General features: G+C 42.4%; 1 protein-coding gene across 1 annotated transcript in view; it reads right to left on the reverse strand.

The window, feature by feature from the left end:
• Positions 1–24,118, reverse strand: part of LOC124545353 — a 174,118-nt gene that overhangs the window by 125,095 nt on the left and 24,905 nt on the right. Inside the window, exon 2 of the mRNA XM_047124254.1 lies at positions 773–1,042. Coding sequence (XP_046980210.1) covers positions 773–1,042 — 270 coding nt within the window. The remainder of the gene's footprint in view (positions 1–772; positions 1,043–24,118) is intronic.

A 24,118-nucleotide genomic window follows, 5' to 3' on the forward strand; every position in this document is an offset into this window, starting at 1 on the left:
ATCTATCCTTTTCATACTACTGTAACTATTACATCTTGGATTTTCAGATGTTTTAGGAACAACAGAGTGCCTAAGACACTTCCTTGGAGAAAGCCAGATATCACTTCTGTTTTACTCTATGACCTTCCATCAGTTTCAGTGAGGAAATCATGAAACCAGTCACACAACCAAGATGATACTCCATGCACATCTGTAGCGAATGGCTCACTGTCTCTCTCTTGTACTTGTTATCACCACTTTTTGTACATCTTTTACAAGCAAAAAGAAAAGAGAGAGAGAGAGAGAGAGAGAGAGAGAGAGAGAGAGAGACATGGGTAAATATTCTAGAAATAACACCTTGCATATTTAATTTTAATGGACGGCAGGAATCTGTCACCATATTCATCCTATTCCATAAAAGCAGGTGTAAAACTGCCAAACTGTGATATCATCTCTTGCATTTTTTACGTTACTTAAATCTGGCAGCAGTGGATAGTAGTAGTTCTTTGATCCAACATCATTTTGTTTCTGTGAGCAAATGTCACTGTTGTCATTAGTAGCATTCATCATCTATTATCATAGTGTGAGTGCGATATTGTTTGTTTTAGAGTTTTAGTAGATTTTAACATACAATAATCAACAAATTCACACATCATGTGTAGACCAAACTAGGATGTAGTTGATAACTCACCCATTCCTTCATGAGCCATGTACTTTTGGCTATGTTTACAAACAACACAATATTTCCCTTTCTTTTGTGTACTATATCACAGACTGTTTGAAACATACATACCTGCAACAGCTTCAGTACATTTACTTTCTTTTCACGAGTAAGATTGTTTCCCAAAATCTTGGCTAAAACAGGAACAAATTTAAAAGTATTTGTCAGGGCAGCTCTCGCCGATTTGTTCTTGCAAGCCTGTTGCAGAACTGTAACAGCTGACCACACTAGCGGACAACTAGGTTCCAAACTAGTCATCAATTCATGCAAACATGTATAAAACTCTACTGATATTCCATTGTTGGGCTCAAATACTGTGATATCAGTTGTGACACTCAGCACCTATAACAAGATGACAGATATAAGCAACATCTCTCTGTAAAAAAACTAGCCTTCCAACAATTATGTTAAGGCATTTTCAAAACTGCAAAGTAACATAATAATTGCAGCAGCGACAGTGATACAGAAATTTCCAGTGCAATAACTACATTTTATGGTAAAGTTAAAACATAAAACTGGTACAAATGTCAACTAAAGCAATACAGCATTAAAAAATAGCAGCCAGTAACAAAAAAACATCAATAACAATTTCAATAAATCACAAATTAGGCAACTTCTTGCTTTCCAAACCAAAAAGTATATCTGCAATATGCTACAGATTCCTAATACGAGCATTACTGATAAGACCATCTTCTAAAAGATGGAGCAAGAAACACATAAGAAGAGCGACTACTGTCAACTGCAAAAATAACAACTTAAGTAGAATGTCAACTTTTATGAATACCAGAGTGTAACAATTAAAACAATCAATTATTTACAAAATTATTTATTTGGATAGCTACAAAAATCCACTCACCAAGCGTTAGGAGGACACATGCATAAAAGACGGTTGCAATTGACAAGCTTTTGGAGCCAGTGGCTCCTCCTCCAGGCAGAAGGGTTAAAGGGAAAGGAAGAGGGGTGCAGGAAAAGGAGTAGAGAGGTCTAGGAAAAGGGGTAGATTTCAAGAAAGTCACCCAGAACCGCAGGTCCTGGAAGACTTACCGTATGTGATGAGAAGGGAAAACTGTTGGGGACTGCATCGGATGAGATTTGAAAACCTGAGAGCTTAAAGGTGGAAGACAAGGTAATATGCAGACAGAGATTACCACTGAAACATCATTCAGGAGTTAATAAGAGTTAAAAGCTAAGTGCATCATACGTAACAGAGGATGAATGGGCATAGGCAGAGGGGGTATACTGGCAACTCACAATATCCTGTTGCAGAGCATGCTCTACAACATGACATTCGTGACCTCAATGCCTGTTTCACCACATGCACCGTCTGGATTCTTTCCTCAGACACCAGTTTCTCAGAACTCTGCAGGTGGGAACCAGCACATGTACTTGGTTCTCGTCACACACCTGGCCTTAATTTATGTTAATTTCTTCCGTCTCAGCATTTCTTCACTGTAACTACTCTTTGTTTCACTCCGTTTTAGTTTTCTACATCTTTCATTGTCTTTCCCATTCACTGCCCCCTCCCACCTCTGTTACATACAATGCACTCAGCTTTTCACTCTTATTAACTATGCATGATGTTTAAGCAGTAATCTCTGTCTGCATATTACCCTGTCTTCCACCTTTAAGCTCTCGGATTCTCAAATCTCGTCCTATGCAGTCCCCAACAATCTGTCTTTCCTTCTCATCCCTTATGGTAAGTCTTCCCTGACCTGCCGTTTTGGGTGACTTTCCCGAAATCTACCCCTTTTCCTAGACCTCTCTAGTCCTTTTCCTTCACCCCTCTTCCTTCTCCTTCAATCCTTCTGCCTGAAGAAGGAGTCACTGGGGGGGGGGGGGGGGGGGGGGGAGGGGGGGGGAGGGGGAAGCTCTGAGGCACAATGTAAGTAAAAAATTCATGGTAAATGATAACAGCCAAACAGTTGCAGGATAAAGATTTATTGAAATCCTTGACCATGGTTTCAGTATATCTAAATATACCTTCATCAGAAGCAAAACTACACCTGAATAGGGAGACACCTTCATTAGCAAAAAACTTAGCAACACAGCTGAAATAAAAGAAGAAACAAACACTACTATAGCTTCAAATACCATGAAAATTGCCGAAGTATTACAAGCACAGAAACTTTTAGCCACTTACTAAAATCACATCCTGCGGTGGAGGAGCATAAAACAATCATGCCAAAGGTGTCGTCAGTAGTTAAAATATCACCTCCATCAATACAACATATTTATGAAGAGATGGTCGATGCGAACACGGCATACTATCAGTACTTAGCCTATGAACTAGTGCAAGAGGGTGTGGAAACACTAGGGCAGACAGTTTCACCGAGAGGGGGCACTTGTGGTATGCGCGAGACATTCGGTACATTAAAACCTGGGATACATACTCATGCGCGCCAAAATTTTAAAGGTTATGCTACTTCAAACCCTCTGCCTTAATAAATAAAACATATCAGAACCAGCCACATTTAAAATTTTTATAAGTAAATAATGGAAGGCCAACACGACACATTTTGAGTCATCAAGCAACAGTTAATTCTGAAATGGAGGTAAGTATGGGGGTAAACATTGTAGAAGTAGACCAAGGATCATCTACAGCAAGCAGGTTCAAGTGGATGGTTGCAGCAGTCAGGCAGCGATGAACAGACTTGCACATGACGTACAAGCAGGAGAGCTGTGCCACAACAGTCTTATTAATTTTTTTTATGTAACTAAAGTTTAAACATCTGTTGGCTCTTCACAGCACACAGCATGGTAATTGCTCCTTTGGATAGTGGCAAGGAAGTGACAGGATACTTGGAAAGTGGTCACTGTCACTAAGATTGTCATGTAACAATCACTGTAGCAAAGCGATAACATTGGAGAAAGATATTGTAAGGGCAATAGCTGAAAAGATGCTGTGAGCAGCACTGAAGTGGGTAGGAGTATTGGCATTGAGGAGCCACAGACTGACACTGGAAAGAAGATGGCCAATCGGAAGGCCCCTCCCAGAGGAAGTGTTACTTCCCCAGATAGTGTGGTATGCATTGATATCCTGAAATAAGAGAAAAAGGGGGGCACTGTTGGATTATGGTGGATATCTCAAAGCAAATGAGTGACCTGCATGCAGCTAAATAAATGTAGCAAATAATGATCACTGGTCATTTGCACTTATATCACTCATCACTTGAATGTAGTAGTGCCACTAACGACATCTGTGTGAACCAATGTACAGGCTCTTCCAGATGCCACACCATCAAATTTCAATTGGAGCACCATGATGAAGATGTCCTGATTAGGTGTGAAGGGCCAGGAGGACCAGTCATGTTCCAGGATCACAGTCTATCACCAGTAGGGATGGACCCACATCAAAAAACTTTGGTTCATAATCTAAGAGCGTGGGGAGATGTGGTGCCTTTGGGGTCACCAGAGTAGCACATTCTTTCATTTTTGGTGGTCGACATTCTTCAGGAGGCTTGTCTGCTGTGAGTGTAGGAACAGATGAAGAGTTGGAAACACTTGGACCCACAATCTGTGGCTACTACAGCCACTGGTTTGTATCAGGACTCAATATGTGAATTTCCGGGGAAAGGGACCAAGAGAGGAAGCCCTGCGACCAGTAGATGCCAAAGGAGGGAGATGATTCTCCAGTTGACTGGGTAAAGGGGTTCCCAAAGATGGTTCTGCAGGAGCCACAAGAGGGGAGGGTGGTGGTGTTCACATTCTTTCCTTGCCTCAGTACGTGGGAGGTGGTCAAGTGATTTATATCCTTGTATTTTCTTTTCTTTTTTAAAAATTGGGCAAGCTGGTGAACATGGAGTATGGTATGTTATACACTTTATGTGCAAAGGCAATTGTTTGCAAAAACAACCTTCATGAAGTGATCTTCTGCAGTTACCACATTTTGGGTCTGCCATGCAGCATTATGATAGATGTCTCTATTGTAAGGATTGGTGGGTTTCACATCATATCTGTAGACCATAAATTTAACTTTTTCTGGGAAGACATTTCCTTCAAAAGCTAAGATGTAAGTGCCTGTATTTATTCAGTTAACTTTTGGACTTTTTTTGCATGTGACAGACAAAATGTACACTTCACCATTCTAAATTAGCTCATAGCTCATAACCTGTTTGGAGTGTAATGTCTCTGAGAAAGGTACAGGGTGTGGCAGAACCGACTAAGCAGTTTCTATCGATTACCGCTGGGGCTGTGGTGGGGATAGGCAGTTGCACTTGGTCTGCCTTTGTTCAGTCATTGACGCCATTTCAGTAACCAACATGGTCTGGACCGGTGCACATCATGGTTTTGCTGTTCGCACTAATTATGAAGACAACAGATCTGTGATCGCTACACAACGAGCTTTTTGGCGACAGTGAGCATTTCACACAACAATGCCGTTTCTAATTCAAACACAATTTGGTCCTGAGTTCGGCAGTTGGAGGAAACTGGTAGCACACTAAGAATAGATACACATGGCCGATGCAGATCCATCAGAATGCCAGAAAATGTGCACCAGGTGAGAACAGCAGTTCAACAATCTCTGCAACATTCTGCTCTACGACATGCTGTTGCATTGGGGATTTCAGACCGCTGTTTGAGAAGGGTTCTGCAATGTGATTTGAAGTTCTACCCTTTCAAAATAATGATCGCTCAAGAATTATGCCCAGCAGACTACGCCAACTGTCAAAAATCTATGCGAGCAAATGATTGCTCAGATCCTTACGAATGCAGCTTTCTTCAGCAGTGACGAGGCACGTTTTCATCTTAGTGGGTACGTGAATAAGCAAAACTTTCGTTACTGGGCTGAAAATAACCCTTGAATTATTCATGAAAGACCACAACATTCTCCTAAAGTGACAATGTGGTGTGCCCTATCACAATTTGGCGTGGTAGGCCCTTACATTTTTGAGGAGGAAGGAGTGACTGTGACAGTGAATTCCACATGTTATGTTTCAATTATGCAAAATTTTCTGCTGCAACCCAGAATGGACGAGATTGTTGAAGAACATGGGCGGGGATCTTGTGGTTCCAACAGGATGGACCTACTGCTTGAATTTCACCTGATGTTATGAGAGAAATAATTCCGGGATGCCTTGCCTCTGAGGGCTGATGTCAGGTGGCCTGCGTGGTCATCAGATTTGAGCATTTGTGACTACTTTCTTTGGAGCATCTGATGGAAAGGGTTTTCAAAAGTCGCCCTCACACCCTACCAGAGTTAAAAGAGCAGATTATTGATGAAGTGAATGCCATACCCCACGATGTGTGTGCAAGAGCTGCTCAAAACTTCAAGGATTGTCTAGAACAATGTATTGATGCTAATGGCTGCCATCTTGAGGACATTATTTTCAAAACTAAGTAAATGTAAAATGGTATATTTTACTAACTTAGAAAACAGAAACATTTTTTCTCTACACATCCATATTTACTTTTTATTGCTTCTTAAAACTGCTTAGTCGGTTCTGCTGCACTCTGTACCTTCCTGTACTATATTTGGAGTTTTATGTTGAGAACAGTCACTGGTATGTCACCCAGTATTTCATGTGTTTGAAGCAGAGGTGGCTTTAATCAACACAATTCCACTGCTCAATGTTTCTAATGAATCCACTTCTCCAAACTTGTCTTGATTCCTCCAAGAAAAATAATGGTTCACTGCTGTAAAACTATCTCCATCGACTCCAGTGCACACCAGATATTGAATAAAATCAGACATTGGAAAACACAGGATGGACTGTAACAATATTGAGTCGTTCCACGTCAAGGGGACCAGGGGTCCCTATTCTGTCGCCTACAAATCTAATGAAATTTGGTGTAAAGGGATCATTGATGGTTATATACCAAATTTAAGTCCAGTATCTTCAATGGTTGAATTATTAGGGGCTGTTAAAGAGATGCTACTCATCTTCACATCACATACGAAGGTACAAATGTGCTGCGTTTGATAGGCTTTTTTAAAAGTTCTAGAAAACATTTGGTCATTTGCTTTAACATACATATATGCCTTTTTAGACTGAATCACACTGTGATGAAAATTAGGGATTTAGTGGCACCTAAATATAGATGCACGTCTCTAAAGTGGCTAAAAAATCTGTCACGCTCTTCTGAGAGCCAATGTTTCACCGACCACTGCTACTTTTCATATGAACCAATTGCACAAAAACTTCATAGTGTTATTCCTACCTGTGATGTCTATTTATGGCTCAAATTTAATTAACACTGGATGCCTAGATGAAAAGATATGCATCAGCAATGTTGGCCAAAATTTTCTACGTGCAAATTTTAGCATATTTTTAGGGAACAATATATCAACTGTATGCTGATCAATCCCTTTTTCATGACACAGATGGAAAGAGCGTGCTTTAAGCTTCCAAAGCTATATTGTTAAATTTCTGGGTCTCGCACTTTGACGATTAAGAATATGTTTCAAAGTTTTTATTTTAGCACTTCGAGAAGATTGAAAAGTGAAATGTTTAGCTCATTAAGTTCCATATAATAGAGGGAAACATTCCACGTAGGAAATATATATCTAAAAACAAAGATGATGTGACTTACCAAATGAAAGTGGTGGCAGGTCGACAGACACACAAACAAACACAAACATACACACAAAATTCAAGCTTACGCAACAAACTGTTGCCTCATCAGGAAAGAGGGAAGGAGAGGGAAAGACGAAAGGATGTGGGTTTTAAGGGAGAGGGTAAGGAGTCATTCCAATCCCGGGAGCGGAAAGACTTACCTTAGGGGGAAAAAAGGACGGGTATACACTCGCACACACACACATATACAGACACAAGCAGACATATTTAAAGACAAAGAGTTTGGGCAGAGATGTCAGTCGAGGCAGAAGTGCAGAGGCAAAGATGTTGTTGAATGATAGGTGAGGTATGAGTGGCGGCAACTTGAAATTAGCGGAGATTGAGGCCTGGTGGATAACGGGAAGAGAGGATATATTGAAGGGCAAGTTCCCATCTCCGGAGTTCGGATAGGTTGGTGTTAGTGGGAAGTATCCAGATAACCCGGACGGTGTAACACTGTGCCAAGATGTGCTGGCCGTGCACCAAGGCATGTTTAGCCACAGGGTGATCCTCATTACCAACAAACACTGTCGGCCTGTGTCCATTCATGCGAATGGACAGTTTGTTGCTGGTCATTCCCACATAGAATGCGTCACAGTGTAGGCAGGTCAGTTGGTAGATCACGTAGGTGCTTTCACACGTGGCTCTGCCTTTGATCGTGTACACCTTCCGGGTTACAGGACTGGAGTAGGTGGTGGTGGGAGGGTGCATGGGACAGGTTGTACACTGGGGGCGGTTACAAGGGTAGGAGCCAGAGGGTAGGGAAGGTGGTTTAGGGATTTCATAGGGATGAACTAAGAGGTTACGAAGGTTAGGTGGACGGCGGAAAGACACTCTTGGTGGAGTGGGGAGGATTTCATGAAGGATGGATTTCATTTCAGGGCAGGATTTGAGGAAGTCGTATCCCTGCTGGAGAGCCACATTCAGAATCTGATCCAGTCCCGGAAAGTATCCTGTCACAAGTGGGGCACTTTTGTGGTTCTTCTGTGGGAGGTTCTGGGTTTGAGAGGATGAGGAAGTGGCTCTGGTTATTTGCTTCTGTACCAGGTTGGGAGGGTAGTTGCGGGATGCGAAAGCTGTTGTCAGGTTGTTGGTGTAATGCTTCAGGGATTCCGGACTGGAGCAGATTCGTTTGCCACGAAGACCTAGGCTGTAGGGAAGGGACCGTTTGATGTGGAATGGGTGGCAGCTGTCGTAATGGAGGTACTGTTGCTTGTTGGTGGGTTTGATGTGGACGGACGTGTGAAGCTGGCCATTGGACAGGTGGAGGTCAACATCAAGGAAAGTGGCATGGGATTTGGAGTAGGACCAGGTGAATCTGATGGAACCAAAGGAGTTGAGGTTGGAGAGGAAATTCTGGAGTTCTTCTTCACTGTGAGTCCAGATCATGAAGATGTCATCAATAAATCTGTACCAAAGTTTGGGTTGGCAGGCCTGGGTAACCAAGAAGGCTTCCTCTAAGCGATCCATGAATAGGTTGGCGTACGAAGGGGCCATCCTGGTACCCACGGCTGTTCCCTTTAATTGTTGGTATGTCTGGCCTTCAAAAGTGAAGAAGTTGTGGGTCAGGATGAAGCTGGCTAAGGTAATGAGGAAAGAGGTTTTAGGTAGGGTGGCAGGTGATCGACGTGAAAGGAAGTGCTCCATCGCAGCGAGGCCCTGGACGTGCGGGATATTTGTGTATAAGGAAGTGGCATCAATGATTACAAGGATGGTTTCTGGGGGTAACGGATTGGGTAAGGATTCCAGGCGTTCGAGAAAGTGGTTTGTGTCTTTGATGAAGGATGGGAGACTGCACGTAATGGGTTGAAGGTGTTGATCTACGTAGGCAGAGATACGTTCTGTGGGGGCTTGGTAACCAGCTACAATGGGGCGGCCGGGATGATTGGGTTTGTGAATTTTAGGAAGAAGGTAGAAGGTAGGGGTGTGGGGTGTCGGTGGGGTCAGGTTGATGGAGTCAGGTGAAAGGTTTTGTAGGCGGCCTAAGGTTCTGAGGATTCCTTGAAGCTCCGCCTGGACATCAGGAATGGGATTACCTTGGCAAACTTTGTATGTGGTGTTGTCTGAAAGCTGACGCAGTCCCTCAGCCACATAGTCCCGACGATCAAGTACCACCGTCGTGGAACCCTTGTCCGCCGGAAGAATGATGATGGACCAGTCAGCCTTCAGATCACGGATAGCCTGGGCTTCAGCAGTGGTGATGTTGGGAGTAGGATTAAGGTTTTTTAAGAAGGATTGAGAGGCAAGGCTGGAAGTCAGAAATTCCTGGAAGGTTTGGAGAGGGTGATTTTGAGGAAGAGGAGGTGAGTCCCGCTGTGACGGAGGACGGAACTGTTCCAGGCAGGGTTCAATTTGGATAGTGTCTTGGGGAGTTGGATCATTAGGGGTAGGATTAGGATCATTTTTCTTCGTGGCAAAGTGATACTTCCAGCAGAGAGTACGAGTGTAGGACAGTAAATCTTTGACGAGGGCTGTTTGGTTGAATCTGGGAGTGGGGCTGAAGGTGAGGCCTTTGGATAGGACAGAGGTTTCGGATTGGGAGAGAGGCTTGGAGGAAAGGTTAACTACTGAATTAGGGTGTTGTGGTGCCAGATTGTGTTGCTTGGAATTTTGATGTTTTGGAGGGAGTGGAGCTGGAAGTGGGAGACTGAGTAGATGGGAGAGACTGGGTTTGTGTGCAATGAGAGGTGGTTGAGGCTTTCAGGCTTTGAGGCTTTCAGACAACACCACATACAAAGTTTGCCAAGGTAATCCCATTCCTGATGTCCAGGCGGAGCTTCAAGGAATCCTCAGAACCTTAGGCCCCCTACAAAACCTTTCACCTGACTCCATCAACCTGACCCCACCGACACCCCACACCCCTACCTTCTACCTTCTTCCTAAAATTCACAAACCCAATCATCCCGGCCGCCCCATTGTAGCTGGTTACCAAGCCCCCACAGAACGTATCTCTGCCTACGTAGATCAACACCTTCAACCCATTACGTGCAGTCTCCCATCCTTCATCAAAGACACAAACCACTTTCTCGAACGCCTGGAATCCTTACCCAATCCGTTACCCCCAGAAACCATCCTTGTAACCATTGATGCCACTTCCTTATACACAAATATCCCGCACGTCCAGGGCCTCGCTGCGATGGAGCACTTCCTTTCACGTCGATCACCTGCCACCCTACCTAAAACCTCTTTCCTCATTACCTTAGCCAGCTTCATCCTGACCCACAACTTCTTCACTTTTGAAGGCCAGACATACCAACAATTAAAGGGAACAGCCGTGGGTACCAGGATGGCCCCTTCGTACGCCAACCTGTTCATGGGTCGCTTAGAGGAAGCCTTCTTGGTTACCCAGGCCGGCCAACCCAAACTTTGGTACAGATTTATTGATGACACCTTCATGATCTGGACTCACAGTGAAGAAGAACTCCAGAATTTCCTCTCCAACCTCAACTCCTTTGGTTCCATCAGATTCACCTGGTCCTACTCCAAATCCCATGCCACTTTCCTTGATGTTGACCTCCACCTGTCCAATGGCCAGCTTCACACGTCCGTCCACATCAAACCCACCAACAAGCAACAGTACCTCCATTACGACAGCTGCCACCCATTCCACATCAAACGGTCCCTTCCCTACAGCCTAGGTCTTTGTGGCAAACGAATCTGCTCCAGTCCGGAATCCCTGAAGCATTACACCAACAACCTGACCGCAGCTTTCGCATCCCGCAACTACCCTCCCAACCTGGTACAGAAGCAAATAACCAGAGCCACTTCCTCATCCTCTCAAACCCAGAACCTCCCACAGAAGAACCACAAAAGTGCCCCACTTGTGACAGGATACTTTCCGGGACTGGGTCAGATTCTGAATGTGGCTCTCCAGCAGGGATACGACTTCCTCAAATCCTGCCCTGAAATGAGATCCATCCTTCATGAAATCCTCCCCACTCCACCAAGAGTGTCTTTCCGCCGTCCACCTAACCTTCGTAACCTCTTAGTTCATCCCTATGAAATCCCTAAACCACCTTCCCTACCCTCTGGCTCCTACCCTTGTAACCGCCCCCAGTGTAAAACCTGTCCCATGCACCCTCCCACCACCACCTACTCCAGTCCTGTAACCCGGAAGGTGTACACGATCAAAGGCAGAGCCACGTGTGAAAGCACCCACGTGATCTACCAACTGACCTGCCTACACTGTGACGCATTCTATGTGGGAATGACCAGCAACAAACTGTCCATTCGCATGAATGGACACAGGCAGACAGTGTTTGTTGGTAATGAGGATCACCCTGTGGCTAAACATGCCTTGGTGCACGGCCAGCACATCTTGGCACAGTGTTACACCGTCCGGGTTATCTGGATACTTCCCACTAACACCAGCCTATCCGAACTCCGGAGATGGGAACTTGCTCTTCAATATATCCTCTCTTCCCGTTATCCACCAGGCCTCAATCTCCGCTAATTTCAAGTTGCCGCCACTCATACCTCACCTGTCATTCAACAACATCTTTGCCTCTGCACTTCTGCCTCGACTGACATCTCTGCCCAAACTCTTTGTCTTTAAATATGTCTGCTTGTGTCTGTATATGTGTGGATGGATATGTGTGTGTGTGCGCTCGAGTGTATACCTGTCCTTCTTTCCCCCTAAGGTAAGTCTTTCCGCTCCCGGGATTGGAATGACTCCTTACCCTCTCCTTTAAAACCCACTTCCTTTCGTCTTTCCCTCTCCTTCCCTCTTTCCTGATGAGGCAACAGTTTGTTGCGAAAGCTTGAATTTTGTGTGTATGTTTGTGTTTCTTTGTGTGTCTGTCGACCTGCCAGCACTTTCATTTGGTAAGTCACATCATCTTTGTTTTTTTATATATATATATGGTTATAATAGAGGGAAACATTCCACGTAGGAAATATATATCTAAAAACAAAGATGATGTGACTTACCAAATGAAAGTGCTGGCAGGTCGACAGACACACAAACAAACGCAAACACACACACAAAATTCAAGCTTTCGCAACAAACTGTTGCCTCATCAGGAAAGAGGGAAGGAGAGGGAAAGACGAAAGGATGTGGGTTTTAAGGGAGAGGGTAAGGAATCATTCCAATCCCGGGAGCGGAAAGACTTACCTTAGGGGGAAAAAAGGACGGGTATGCACTCGCACACACACACACACACACACACACACACACACACACACACACACACACACATCCATCCACACATATACAGACTTTCCGCTCCCGGGATTGGAATGACTCCTTACCCTCTCCCTTAAAACCCACATCCTTTCGTCTTTCCCTCTCCTTCCCTCTTCCATGATGAGGCAACAGTTTGTTGCGAAAGCTTGAATTTTGTGTGTATGTTTGCGTTTGTTTGTGTGTCTGTCGACCTGCCAGCACTTTCATTTAATAAGTCACATCATCTTTGTTTTATATATATATATAAATATGTCTGCTTGTGTCTGTATGTGTGGATGGATATGTGCGTGTGCGAGTGTATACCTGTCCTTTTTTCCCCCTAAGGTAAGTCTTTCCGTTCCCGGGATTGGAATGACTCCTTACCCTCTCCTTTAAAACCCACTTCCTTTCGTCTTCCCCTCTCCTTCCCTCTTTCCTGATGAGGCAACAGTTTGTTGCGAAAGCTTGAATTTTGTGTGTATGTTTGTGTTTGTTTGTGTGTCTATCGACCTGCCAGCGCTTTTGTTCGGTAAGTCACCTCATCTTTGTTTTTTATATATATATATATATATATATATATATATATATATATATATATATATTGTTGTTGTGGTCTTCAGTCCTGAGACTGGTTTGATGCAGCTCTCCATGCTACTCTATCCTGTGCAAGCTTTTTCATCTCCCAGTACTTACTGCAACCTACATCCTTCTGAATCTGCTTAGTGTATTCATCTCTTGGTCTCCCTCTACGATTTTTACCCTCCACGCTGCCCTCCAATACTAAATTGGTGATCCCTTGATGCCTCAGAACATGTCCTACCAAGCGATCCCTTCTTCTGGTCAAGTTGTGCCACAAACTTCTCTTCTCCCCAATCCTATTCAATACTTCCTCATTAGTTATGTGATCTACCCATCTAATCTTCAGCATTCTTCTGTAGCACCACATTTCGAAAGCTTCTATTCTCTTCTTGTCCAAACTATTTATCGTCCATGTTTCACTTCCATACATGGCTACACTCCATACGAATACTTTCAGAAATGACTTCCTGTCACTTAAATCAATACTGGATGTTAACAAATTTCTCTTCTTCAGAAACGCTTTCCTTGCCATTGCCAGCCTACATTTTATATCCTCTCTACTTCGACCATCATCAGTTATTTTGCTCCCCAAATAGCAAAACTCTTTTACTACTTTAAGTGTCTCATTTCCTAATCTAATTCCCTCAGCATCACCCGACTTAATTACACTACATTCCATTATCCTTGTTTTGCTTTTGTTGATGTTCATCTTATATCCTCCTTTCAAGACACTGTCCATTCCATTCAACTGCTCTTCCAAGTCCTTTGCTGTCTCTAACAGAATTACAATGTCATCGGCGAACCTCAAAGTTTTTATTTCTTCTCCATGAATTTTGATACCTACTCAGAATTTTTCTTTTGTTTCCTTTACTGCTTGCTCAATATACAGATTGAACAACATCGGGGAGAGGCTACAACCCTGTCTTACTCCGTTCCCAACCACTGCTTCCCTTTCATGTCCCTCGACTCTTATAACTGCCATCTGGTTTCTGTACAAATTGTAAATAGCCTTTCACTCCCTGTATTTTACCCCTGCCACCTTTAGAATTTGAAAGAGAGTATTCCAGTCAACATTGTCAAAAGCTTTCTCTAAGTCTACAAATGCTAGAAACGTAGGTTTGCCTTTCCTTAATCTTTGTTCTAAGATAAGTCGTAAGGTCAGTATTGCCTCACGTGTTTCAATGTTTCTACGGAATCCAAACTGATCTTCCCCGAGGTTGGCTTCTACTAGTTTTTCCATTCGTCTGTAAAGAATTCGTGTTAGTATTTTGCAGCTGTGACTTATTAAACTGATAGTTCGGTAATTTTCACATCTGTCAACACTTGCTTTCTTTGGGATTGGAATTATTATATTCTTCTTGAAGTCTGAGGGTATTTCGCCTGTTTCATACATCTTGCTCACCAGATGGTAGAGTTTTGTCAGGACTGGCTCTCCCAAGGCCGTCAGTAGTTCCAATGGAATGTTGTCTACTCCGGGGGCCTGTTTCGACTCCGATCTTTCAGTGATCTGTCAAACTCTTCACGCAGTATCATATCTCCCATTTCATCTTCATCTACATCCTCTTCCATTTTCATAATATTGTCCTGAAGTACATCGCCCTTGTATAGACCCTCTATATACTCCTTCCACCTTTCTGCTTTCCCTTCTTTGCTTAGAACTGGGTTTCCATCTGAGCTCTTGATATTCATACAAGTCGTTCTCTTATCTCCAAAGGTCTCTCTAATTTTCCTGTAGGCAGTATCTATCTTACCCCTAGTGAGATAGGCCTCTACATCCTTACATTTGTCCTCTAGCCATCCCTGCTTAGCCATTTTGCACTTCCTGTCGATCTCATTTTTGAGACGTTTGTATTCCTTTTTGCCTGCTTCATTTACTGCATTTTTATATTTTATCCTTTCGTCAATTAAATTCAATATCTCTTATGTTACCCAAGGATTTCTACTAGCCCTCGTCTTTTTACCTACTTGATCCTCTGCTGCCTTCGCTACTTCATCCCTCAAAGCTACCCATTCTTCTTCTACTGTATTTCTTTCCCCCATTCCTGTCAATTGTTCCCTTATGCTCTCCTTGAAACTCTGTACAACCTCTGGTTCTTTCAGTTTATCCAGGTCCCATCTCCTTAAATTCCCACCTTTTTGCAGTTTCTTCAGTTTTAATCTACAGGTCATAACCAATAGATTGTGGTCAGAGTCCACATCTGCCCCTGGAAATGTCTTACAATTTAATACCTGGTTCCTAAATCTCTGTCTTACCATTATATAATCTATCTGATACCTTTTAGTATCTCCAGGGTTCTTCCATGTATACAACCTTCTTTCATGATTCTTAAACCAAGTGTTAGTTATGATTATATTGTGCTCTGTGCAAAATTCTACCAGGCGGCTTCCTCTTTCATTTCTTAGCCCCAATCCATATTCACCTACTATGTTTCCTTCTCTCCCTTTTCCTACACTCGAATTCCAGTCACCCATGACTATTAAATTTTCGTCTCCCTTCACAATCTGAATAATTTCTTTTATTTCATCATACATTTCTTCAATTTCTTCGTCATCTGCAGAGCCAGTTGGCATATAAACTTGTACTATTGTAGTAGGTGTGGGCTTCGTATCTATCTTGGCCAGAATAATGCGTTCACTATGCTGTTTGTAGTAGCTTACCCGCATTCCTATTTTCCTATTCAATATTAAACCTACTCCTGCATTACCCCTATTTGATTTTGTGTTTATAACCCTGTAGTCACCTGACCAGAAATCTTGTTCCTCCTGCCACCGAACTTCACTAATTCCCACTACATCTAACTTCAACCTATCCATTTCCCTTTTTAAATTTTCTAACCTACCTGCCCGATTAAGGGATCTGGTATTCCACGCTCCGATCCGTAGAACGCCAGTTTTCTTTCTCCTGATAACGACATCCTCTTGAGTAGTCCCCGCCCAGAGATCCGAATGCGGGACTATTTTACCTCCGGAATATTTTACCCAAGAGGACGCCATCATCATTTAATCATACAGTAAAGCTGCATGCCCTCGGGAAAAATTACGGCTGTAGTTTCCCCTTGCTTTCAGCCGTTCGCAGTACCAGCACAGCAAGGCCGTTTTGGTTATTGTTACAAGGCCAGATCAGTCAATCATCCAGACTGTTGCCCTTGCAACTACTGAAAAGGCTGCTGCCCCTCTTCAGGAACCACACGTTTGTCTGGCCTCTCGACAGATACCCCTCCGTTGTGGTTGCACCTACAGTACGGCTATCTGCATCGCTGAGGCACGCAAGCCTCCCCACCAATGGCAAGGTCCATGGTTCATGGGGGGACTTTGTATGTGTGTGTGTGTGTGTGTGTATATACATATATATATATATATAGAGCCGTACCGTAGGTGCAACCACAACGGAGGGGTATCTGTTGAGAGGCCAGACAAACGTGTGTGTGTGTGTGTGTGTGTGTGTGTGTGTGTGTGTGTGTGTGTGTGTGTGTGTGTGTATATATATATATATAGTCTGAAAAATAAAAATCTCAAGAGTCAGTTCCATTTCTGGTCAAACAGTTCTACAATTTTGTCAAGGACATATCGTGGATAACTGTATTGTCTCTCTGATGATGATGATGATGCTGGTGCTTCTAAAGTCATGAAAATGTGTTGCTCAAGAAATTAGCAAGTGTCTTTAGCAGCTGGCCAGTGGAAGGAACGAGCAGAACCGTGATGGTGCTTAATGCTGATGAAGACATGTTTTCACGTGAAACTTCACACACTTGAAATTGAGATTGCTGACATTTCTTCATCTGCTTCGAAGGCATTAAATGTGAATGTTGTAGCACCATTGGAAACTCTGCTTACTCTCAGTTGATTACAATTAATTGGCTTAAACTGATGATTTTCTCTTAATCTAGATATTGGATGTCCCATGGCAAACCGTGTTTCTTTATCAGGCTGATTTTTTTTCAATTTCTTCTTTTGGTACTAAAAAAGAACTTTATCCCTGGAATACTATCATTTCAGAATTTGAACAAATCACATGGAGTCAGTATTTGGTTATCTACGGGCTTTTGCAGACTAGCACAGACTGCTAGTCTTTTTGCTGTTCCCCCAATGCCACCACAAAGTGATTTACCAAGGCTTGTTCCTAAAGACTTCAATTTGGCACTGATGACAAAATTCTTTTCATGTAGACATAAATCAAGGAAATATTTGAAATTCTTATATTGAACAGCTGAACCATCATAAAGTAATAAATGTTCTTAATATTTTCAGTCATTGTCTTTAAATATGCTGTTAACTTTATTTAAAAGGCATTGACGGTAGTTTTATCATGATGGAGACAGTTGCTAATCATACAAAATCTAATACTCTCACATTCTTTGCCACCAAAATAGACAACAAATGGATGTAATGTGGCCTGACTATTCCCCCAATTAAATCCTTGAACAGCATCTTGAACAACAGATGAATAATTCTCAGCAAAATCAATCAATATAATTAATTTATCTTCTGCAAGATTTTGTTAGTTGCTTAAGGTATAAACTTTGGTGTTTTGACACAAAGTGATGGTTTCATAAACCAGTAATTTTCAAAATCAGTGCCTCCTTGAAATCTTTAACAGTTCTCTGACATGTCACTAATGTGTGTCTGTCAGTATGGACCCATAGCTTGTATTCCATTGTTTCTTCAGGGTCATAGTCTTTAAAAGCATCCTCAAGAAAAGGCTCCAGTTGCGTTTTTCCTGCACTTTCCTCACAATGTTGCAGCATGCAATATTTTGGTTCCAAACTGCATAGAGTTTTTCTCATCAAATCCCTGTAGTCATATTGGAGATATGTTGGTGACGCCAACATTAAGTTGACACTTCAGTGAATTGCACATAGCCTACACATATCGAACGTGATCCAGAAGCACCAACTATAGTACACCATTTTGGCCTGAGCTCGCAAAGTTATAAGAAGCACAGTTGATTTCCATATTGCTTACAATAAGCAATGACTATTTCTTCCATGTTACAAAGGAGTAGGCATTTCTGTTTGTGAATCTCTTCCCCATTTATTCTTACTGCAACACAATCCTTTTTGCTGGGACAAACAAGAAAACTCGTCATCTTCAACAAAAGTGAGAACATTTTGTTTTACTTCATCATTGAGTTTTTCCTTTTTCGGTTTGCATGTGTTGCCAAAATCTCATCTTTCATCTTTAGTTTCCCAGCCTTCTTCACCATTTTAGTTGAAACAGCAAATTCTTTAGTCCCCCCCCCAATCATCCAGCTATTGGGGCCCGGGTCAAAATTTGAACTTTACTGCAATTGCTTGAAGTTTCAACCTTAACCTTACATTCTTCAATTAAGATGTCCATGATGATAAGATCCCATTCTCTGAGGAGCGTAGGGAACGATACAGGAAACCCGCACCGCCGTACTAGGCAAGGTCGTAGTGGAGGTGGTTTGCCATTGCCTTTCTCCGAACTTAATAAGGATGAATGACAATGATGAAGATGACACAACATCGAGTCATCTCGAGGCAGGAAAAACCCCTAACCCTGCCGGGAATTGAACTCGGGACCCCGTGCGTGAGAATCGAGAACGCTACTGCAAGACCATGAGCTGTACATATGTTTACATTTTTGGCACACTTCCATTTGTATTTGAGTAATATCCGCTTGGATCACACCAACAGCTGTGGCAATTTTATTATCTTAGTAATGTCGCCTTGGGCTTTCAGAACTTTGCACTTTATGTATCCCATTGAATTCCTTTTGCTGATCCGATGAAGATTCAATGGTGACTCTTCAAGTGGTGATAAGTATTAGCAATAAAGAAAGCATAAACAACATCCATGTCTTCAGTGTATGGTGATTCTTGCTTATCCTAGTGGGATGATTCTTTTTCAGCCATTTCATGCCTACATTTGATACAAATTTTCTGATCAGGTATAAAAACTTCATTAGTCAATAACTTCAACCTATCAGACACTGCAATGTTTACTGGTGTTAAAGGCTTCTTGATAATTTTTTTTCTTTACCAAATGGACTGCAGCAAGTCTTCTGCAGGAATTGGAATTTTGTCATCAACAAAGCATTATGGTATGAACAAATTTGGACATCTTCAGTAAAATAAAGCCCAGACCTACACTGTAGAAGCTCTTTGTCCACTGGTGACGTTTCATCAACTGATTGTAGTTGATTTCTACCATAAGACAATGCGGATGACTTATGACAAACAGCTTCATCTGATTCACCAAAGTAGCAGGATGAAAGGGTCTCTTGGTTCATTTTATACAATCGTTTGTTAACCTATAACAAGCAATTTTGAAAACTCATGAATATCCTAGTTTGAAGCATAGGAGACTCAGATTTGTTTGTATATTTTATATACAAATTAGTGTATCAAAACATATTGTTTTAGTGCTTACCTTTAGCTAAAACCATGATTATTGATTATTCAAACACTCAGTACTCAACACTAAGATTGTACAATGTCAACCCCAAAGATCAGTGGTACAGAAGACTGACACTGTAAATACTGCCAATAATAAAAGCAACAATTGAAAGTGGTGATTCAGCAATGTACACTGCTGTGGCGATAGGGCTTTAAATAATTACTGCTGCTTTATAATGCTGATGGAAACCGAGTGACAGTGCATATATGCACCACCATGTACTGTAGGGTTAGAGTACTCTAAAGTGACATAATATTCCATTATGATCATCATTCATGATTTCATAATCTTAAGAGCATTTTGTGAGGTTTTATTATATTTAAATTCTACACTGTAAAATAATGGAAAAACAATTCTTATTAGCATAGTTTTATTCCTTAAATCACAATTATACAATTAAAAGGCACTAAAATTACACATATTTTGATTTACAGCTTCAAATTCTATTAATTTTTTGTAATTCTCAATAATCCATTTTCCCTACTTTTGATAGGCATTCTTCCTTATCAACACAAAGATCCAGAAATTAAACAATACAGCTCTGAAAGCTTAAAGCATGCTCTTTCCTGCTGTGGTGAGAAATAAATGATCAACCAAGACACAGTTAGGTCCTTCTCCCCAAAAATACACTAAAACTTGCATGTAGAAAATTTCGGCCAACTTTGCAGACGCATTTCTTTTCATCTAGGCATCCAGTGTTAATTAAATTTAATCCACATAAAGACACCGTAGGTAGGAATAACCCTTTGAAGTTTTAGTGTGATTGGTTCACATGAAAAGTGGCAATCGGTCAAACCTTGGCTCTCAGAATAGCACAACGAGTTTTTTAGCCACTTTAGAGGCACCTATCTATATTTAGGTGCTGCTAAATCCCTAATTTTCGCCATGGTGTGCCTCAGTATAAAAAGGTGTATATGTATATCAAAGCAAATGACCAAATGTTTCTAGAACTTCTAAAACAGTCTAGCAAACTTGGCACATTTGCACCTTCATATGTGATGCGAAGATGAGTAGCATCTCTTTAAAAGCTGCTAAAAATTCAACCACTGAAGATACTGGACTGAAATTTGGTATACAACCATCACAGACCATGCAGAACCTTCACATCAAATTTCATTAGATACGGAGATGGTCGAGTATAGACACTTTTTAATATTGGTCTCTTTGACATGGAATGACGCTATTTTTGAAAAGGAAAGGTGCTATCACGTACAGCGAAGATGCTGAGGCACAACAAAATGACTGTCATAAATAAGCTTTCAGTCAGTAAGGCCTTTGTCAAAAATAGAAACCCCCCCCCCCCCACACACACACACACACTGCAGTCTCTGACAACACTGTGAGCAGCAGCAGCAGCAGCAGCAGCACCAGCACCAGTGCATGATGAGAGTGGCAACTAGGTGGGGGTAAGGAGGGGGCAGGGAGGGGGAGGGATAGTAGGATAGGGGGTGGAGGACAGTGAAGTGCTGCTGGGGAGCACACAGAGACAAGGTGGAGAGAGGATAGGGTAGCTATGTGCAATTGGGAGGTTAGATGGAAGGCAGGGGAAAGGTTGGGAAGGGGGGGGGGGGTAGATAGCGGAAAAGGAGAGAAGTAAAAAGACTGGGTGCAATGGTGAATGAGGGCTGTCTAGTGCTGGAATAGGAACAGGTAAGCAGCTGGATGGGTGAGGACAATGACGGACTAAGGTCGCGGCCAGGAGGGTTACAGTAACATGGGATTTATTGTAGAGAAACTTCTCACCCGTGCAATTCAGAAAAGCTAATTCTGGTGGGGAGGATCCACATGGCACAGTCTGTGAAGCAGTGGTTGAAGCGATGGATGTCATGTTAGGCAGCGTGCTCAACAACAGGGTGGTCCACTTATTTCTTGGCCACAGTTTGCCGGTGGCCATTATGAGGACAGACAGCTTGTTGGTTGTCATCCTCACATAGAATGCAGCACAGTGGTTGCAGCTTAGCTTGTAGATCACATGACTGGTTTCACAAGTAGCCCTGCCTTCTTTGATGGGATAGGTGATGTTTGTGACTGGACTGGAGTAGGTGGTGGTGGGAGGAGGTATGGGACAGGTCTTGCATCTAGATCTATTGCAGGGATACGAGCCAGTTGCTCCAGTCCTAGTGATACTGAGTTACAAGGGGAATGCTCCTCTGTGGCCAGATCGTGAGACTTTGGGAGGTGGTGGGAAACTGGGAAGATAAGGCACAGGATATTTGTTTTTGTACACAGTGGGGACGATAATTATGTCAAGGTTTTAGTGAGATACTCGGTATATTTAGAGAGGGACCGCCTGTCACTGCAGATGCAAGAACCACAGTTGGCTAGACTGTATGAAAGGGACTTCGTGGTATGGAACGCATGGCAGCTGTCGAAGTAGAAGTGTTTCTGGTGGTTAGTAGGTTTGATATGGACAGAGATATTGATATAGTCATCTTCGAGGTGGAGGTCAACATCTAGGAAGATGGCTTGTTGGGTTGAGTATGACCAAGTGAAGCAAATGTGGGAGAAGCTGTTGAGGTTCTGGAGGAATGTGGATAGGGTGTCCTCTTCCTTGATCCAGATCGCAACGATGCCATCACTGAATCAGAACTGGGTGAGGGATTTAGGATTCCGATTGTTTAGGAAGGCTCATGAATAGGTTGGCATAGGATGGTGCCATGTGGGTGCCCATAGCTATACCTTCAAAGGAGATGTAATTGTGAGTGAGCATGGCGACTAGGAAGGAGGTTGTTGGTTTGTAATCCATCGGGCGATGGGAAAGGTAGCTTTCAATAGCAGAAAGGCCATGAGCATTAAGGATATTAGTGAAAGGGATGTGGCATCAATAGTGACAAGCAAGGCAATGTGTAGTAAAGTGACAGGAACTATAAGTGTCAGTGGAGGAAATGATTGGTATATATTTTATGTAGGAGGGTAGGTTCTGAGTGATAGGTTTAAGGTTGTCACCAGAGATTGTCCCAGTTGGGGCACAGTAACAGGTGACATTGGAGCGTCCAGGGTGGTTGGATTTATGGACTTTGAGAAGCACGTAGAAGGTCTGAGTGCGGGGAATGGTAGGTGTGAGCAGAGACGTGGACTATGGGGAGAGGTTCTGGGATGGGCCTAAGGATTCGAGGAGTGACTGGAGATCCTACTAGATTTCTGGACTGAGGTCACTGTGGTAAGATTTGTAGGTGGATGTGTCTGACAGCTGGCGGAGTCCTTCTGCCAGGTAATTCTTGCAGTTCAAAACAACAGCGGTGAAGCCTTTGTCCGCAGGTAGGATTATAAGATTGGGATCAGTTTTTAGGTAGTGGACTGCAATTCTTTCTGCGGATGTAAGGTTAGTTTGCACGTTGAGGGATTTGGAGAATGACGAGGAGGCAAGGTTCGAGGTTACAAAATTCTGGAAAGTTAACAGGATGTTATTTTCGGGGCAGTGGGGGTGGATAGTGGTTGGATGGAGGAGTCAACTGAGTTAGGCAGGGTGCAACATTCATCTTCGGTTGAGTCTGATTGGTAGAGTTGGTGGCGAAAAAGTGTTTCCTCTGTATGGACTGGGAGAAGGAGAGAAGGTCTTTAACAAGTCTTGCATGACTGAATTTGGGAGTGGTGCAAAAGGTGAGGCCTTTGCAAAGAATTGATATTTCTGTTTCTGACACATTTTATATGTTTTGGCAAACTTATTAGCATTTGAACTTTTTTCTTTTCTTAAGAAATCAGCTATGTCACTTAGGGCCCGAGAATTTTGATTTCCATAAGTCTTCAAATTCAGTTTTGATGAAAACCACTACTCCAGAGGTAGACAGACTGAAGAGCAAGGGTTATAACAATATATTGAAGTTTGAGATGAAACTAATTATAATGAATGGAAAATTATGAGACTATACCAAGTGTGCATGTGCTGCTGCAAATGCAGAGAAGGGTACACATGTATGAATACTTGTACTTTTGCATGTGGATAAACATGTGAAGTTCACATGGAAGGTACAACAAAGACAAAGGATGCTTGGGATATCCTGGAAGACCTGCTTGCTCGTAAGAATAAAAATGGGTGAATATTCTCTGGGGTGCTCTGTTGGACACCACATTACCCAAATTTGAAGGAAATTTTCAGAATTACAAAACCCATATTCTGGATGTGACCAACAAATAGTAGAGCATGGACAAACCAGTTTATGATATTCAGCTTCCTCAGTGGCAAGAACTGTCAAAGGATTCCAAGTCAGCAGACAAGTCATTGTTTTGTGCACTTGGTATATCAGATTTGAACCAGAATGCATAGACCATTAATTCCAGAGCATCACCTCACATGAGGTGAAAACTGCAAACAAAAAAATTGTCAAGCGTACTGATAATGTTGAATTACTAAGTGAAAGTAAAGCAATGATTATTGTCAATTCATCTGTATATCTTCAATCTTGTTTCTGGCTTAGCCACTAATTTGTTGTTGATTTCTGCTTTTTGATAAAGACAGAATGACAATGTTCAAAAGGAGTGGGCTACTTTGTTCTGGACAAAGGTAAATGGCATTTACAAACTAAAAGCTTTGAACCTGTGTCAGCTGAGCATGTTCTAGCTGTTAGTAAAATTGGTAATATGGAAGATATATGATGTCATAGGCTCTGTCATGTTAAGAGTTGACAATGGACTTAAAATCAAGTTTATAAAGTGGAGGCATAATGTTGGAGGGTGTGACTCTGAACCTGCTGACAAGTGTAAA

Source organism: Schistocerca americana, chromosome 8 (genome assembly GCF_021461395.2).
Source record: "Schistocerca americana isolate TAMUIC-IGC-003095 chromosome 8, iqSchAmer2.1, whole genome shotgun sequence".
In the NCBI taxonomy this organism is placed as follows: domain Eukaryota; kingdom Metazoa; phylum Arthropoda; class Insecta; order Orthoptera; family Acrididae; genus Schistocerca; species Schistocerca americana.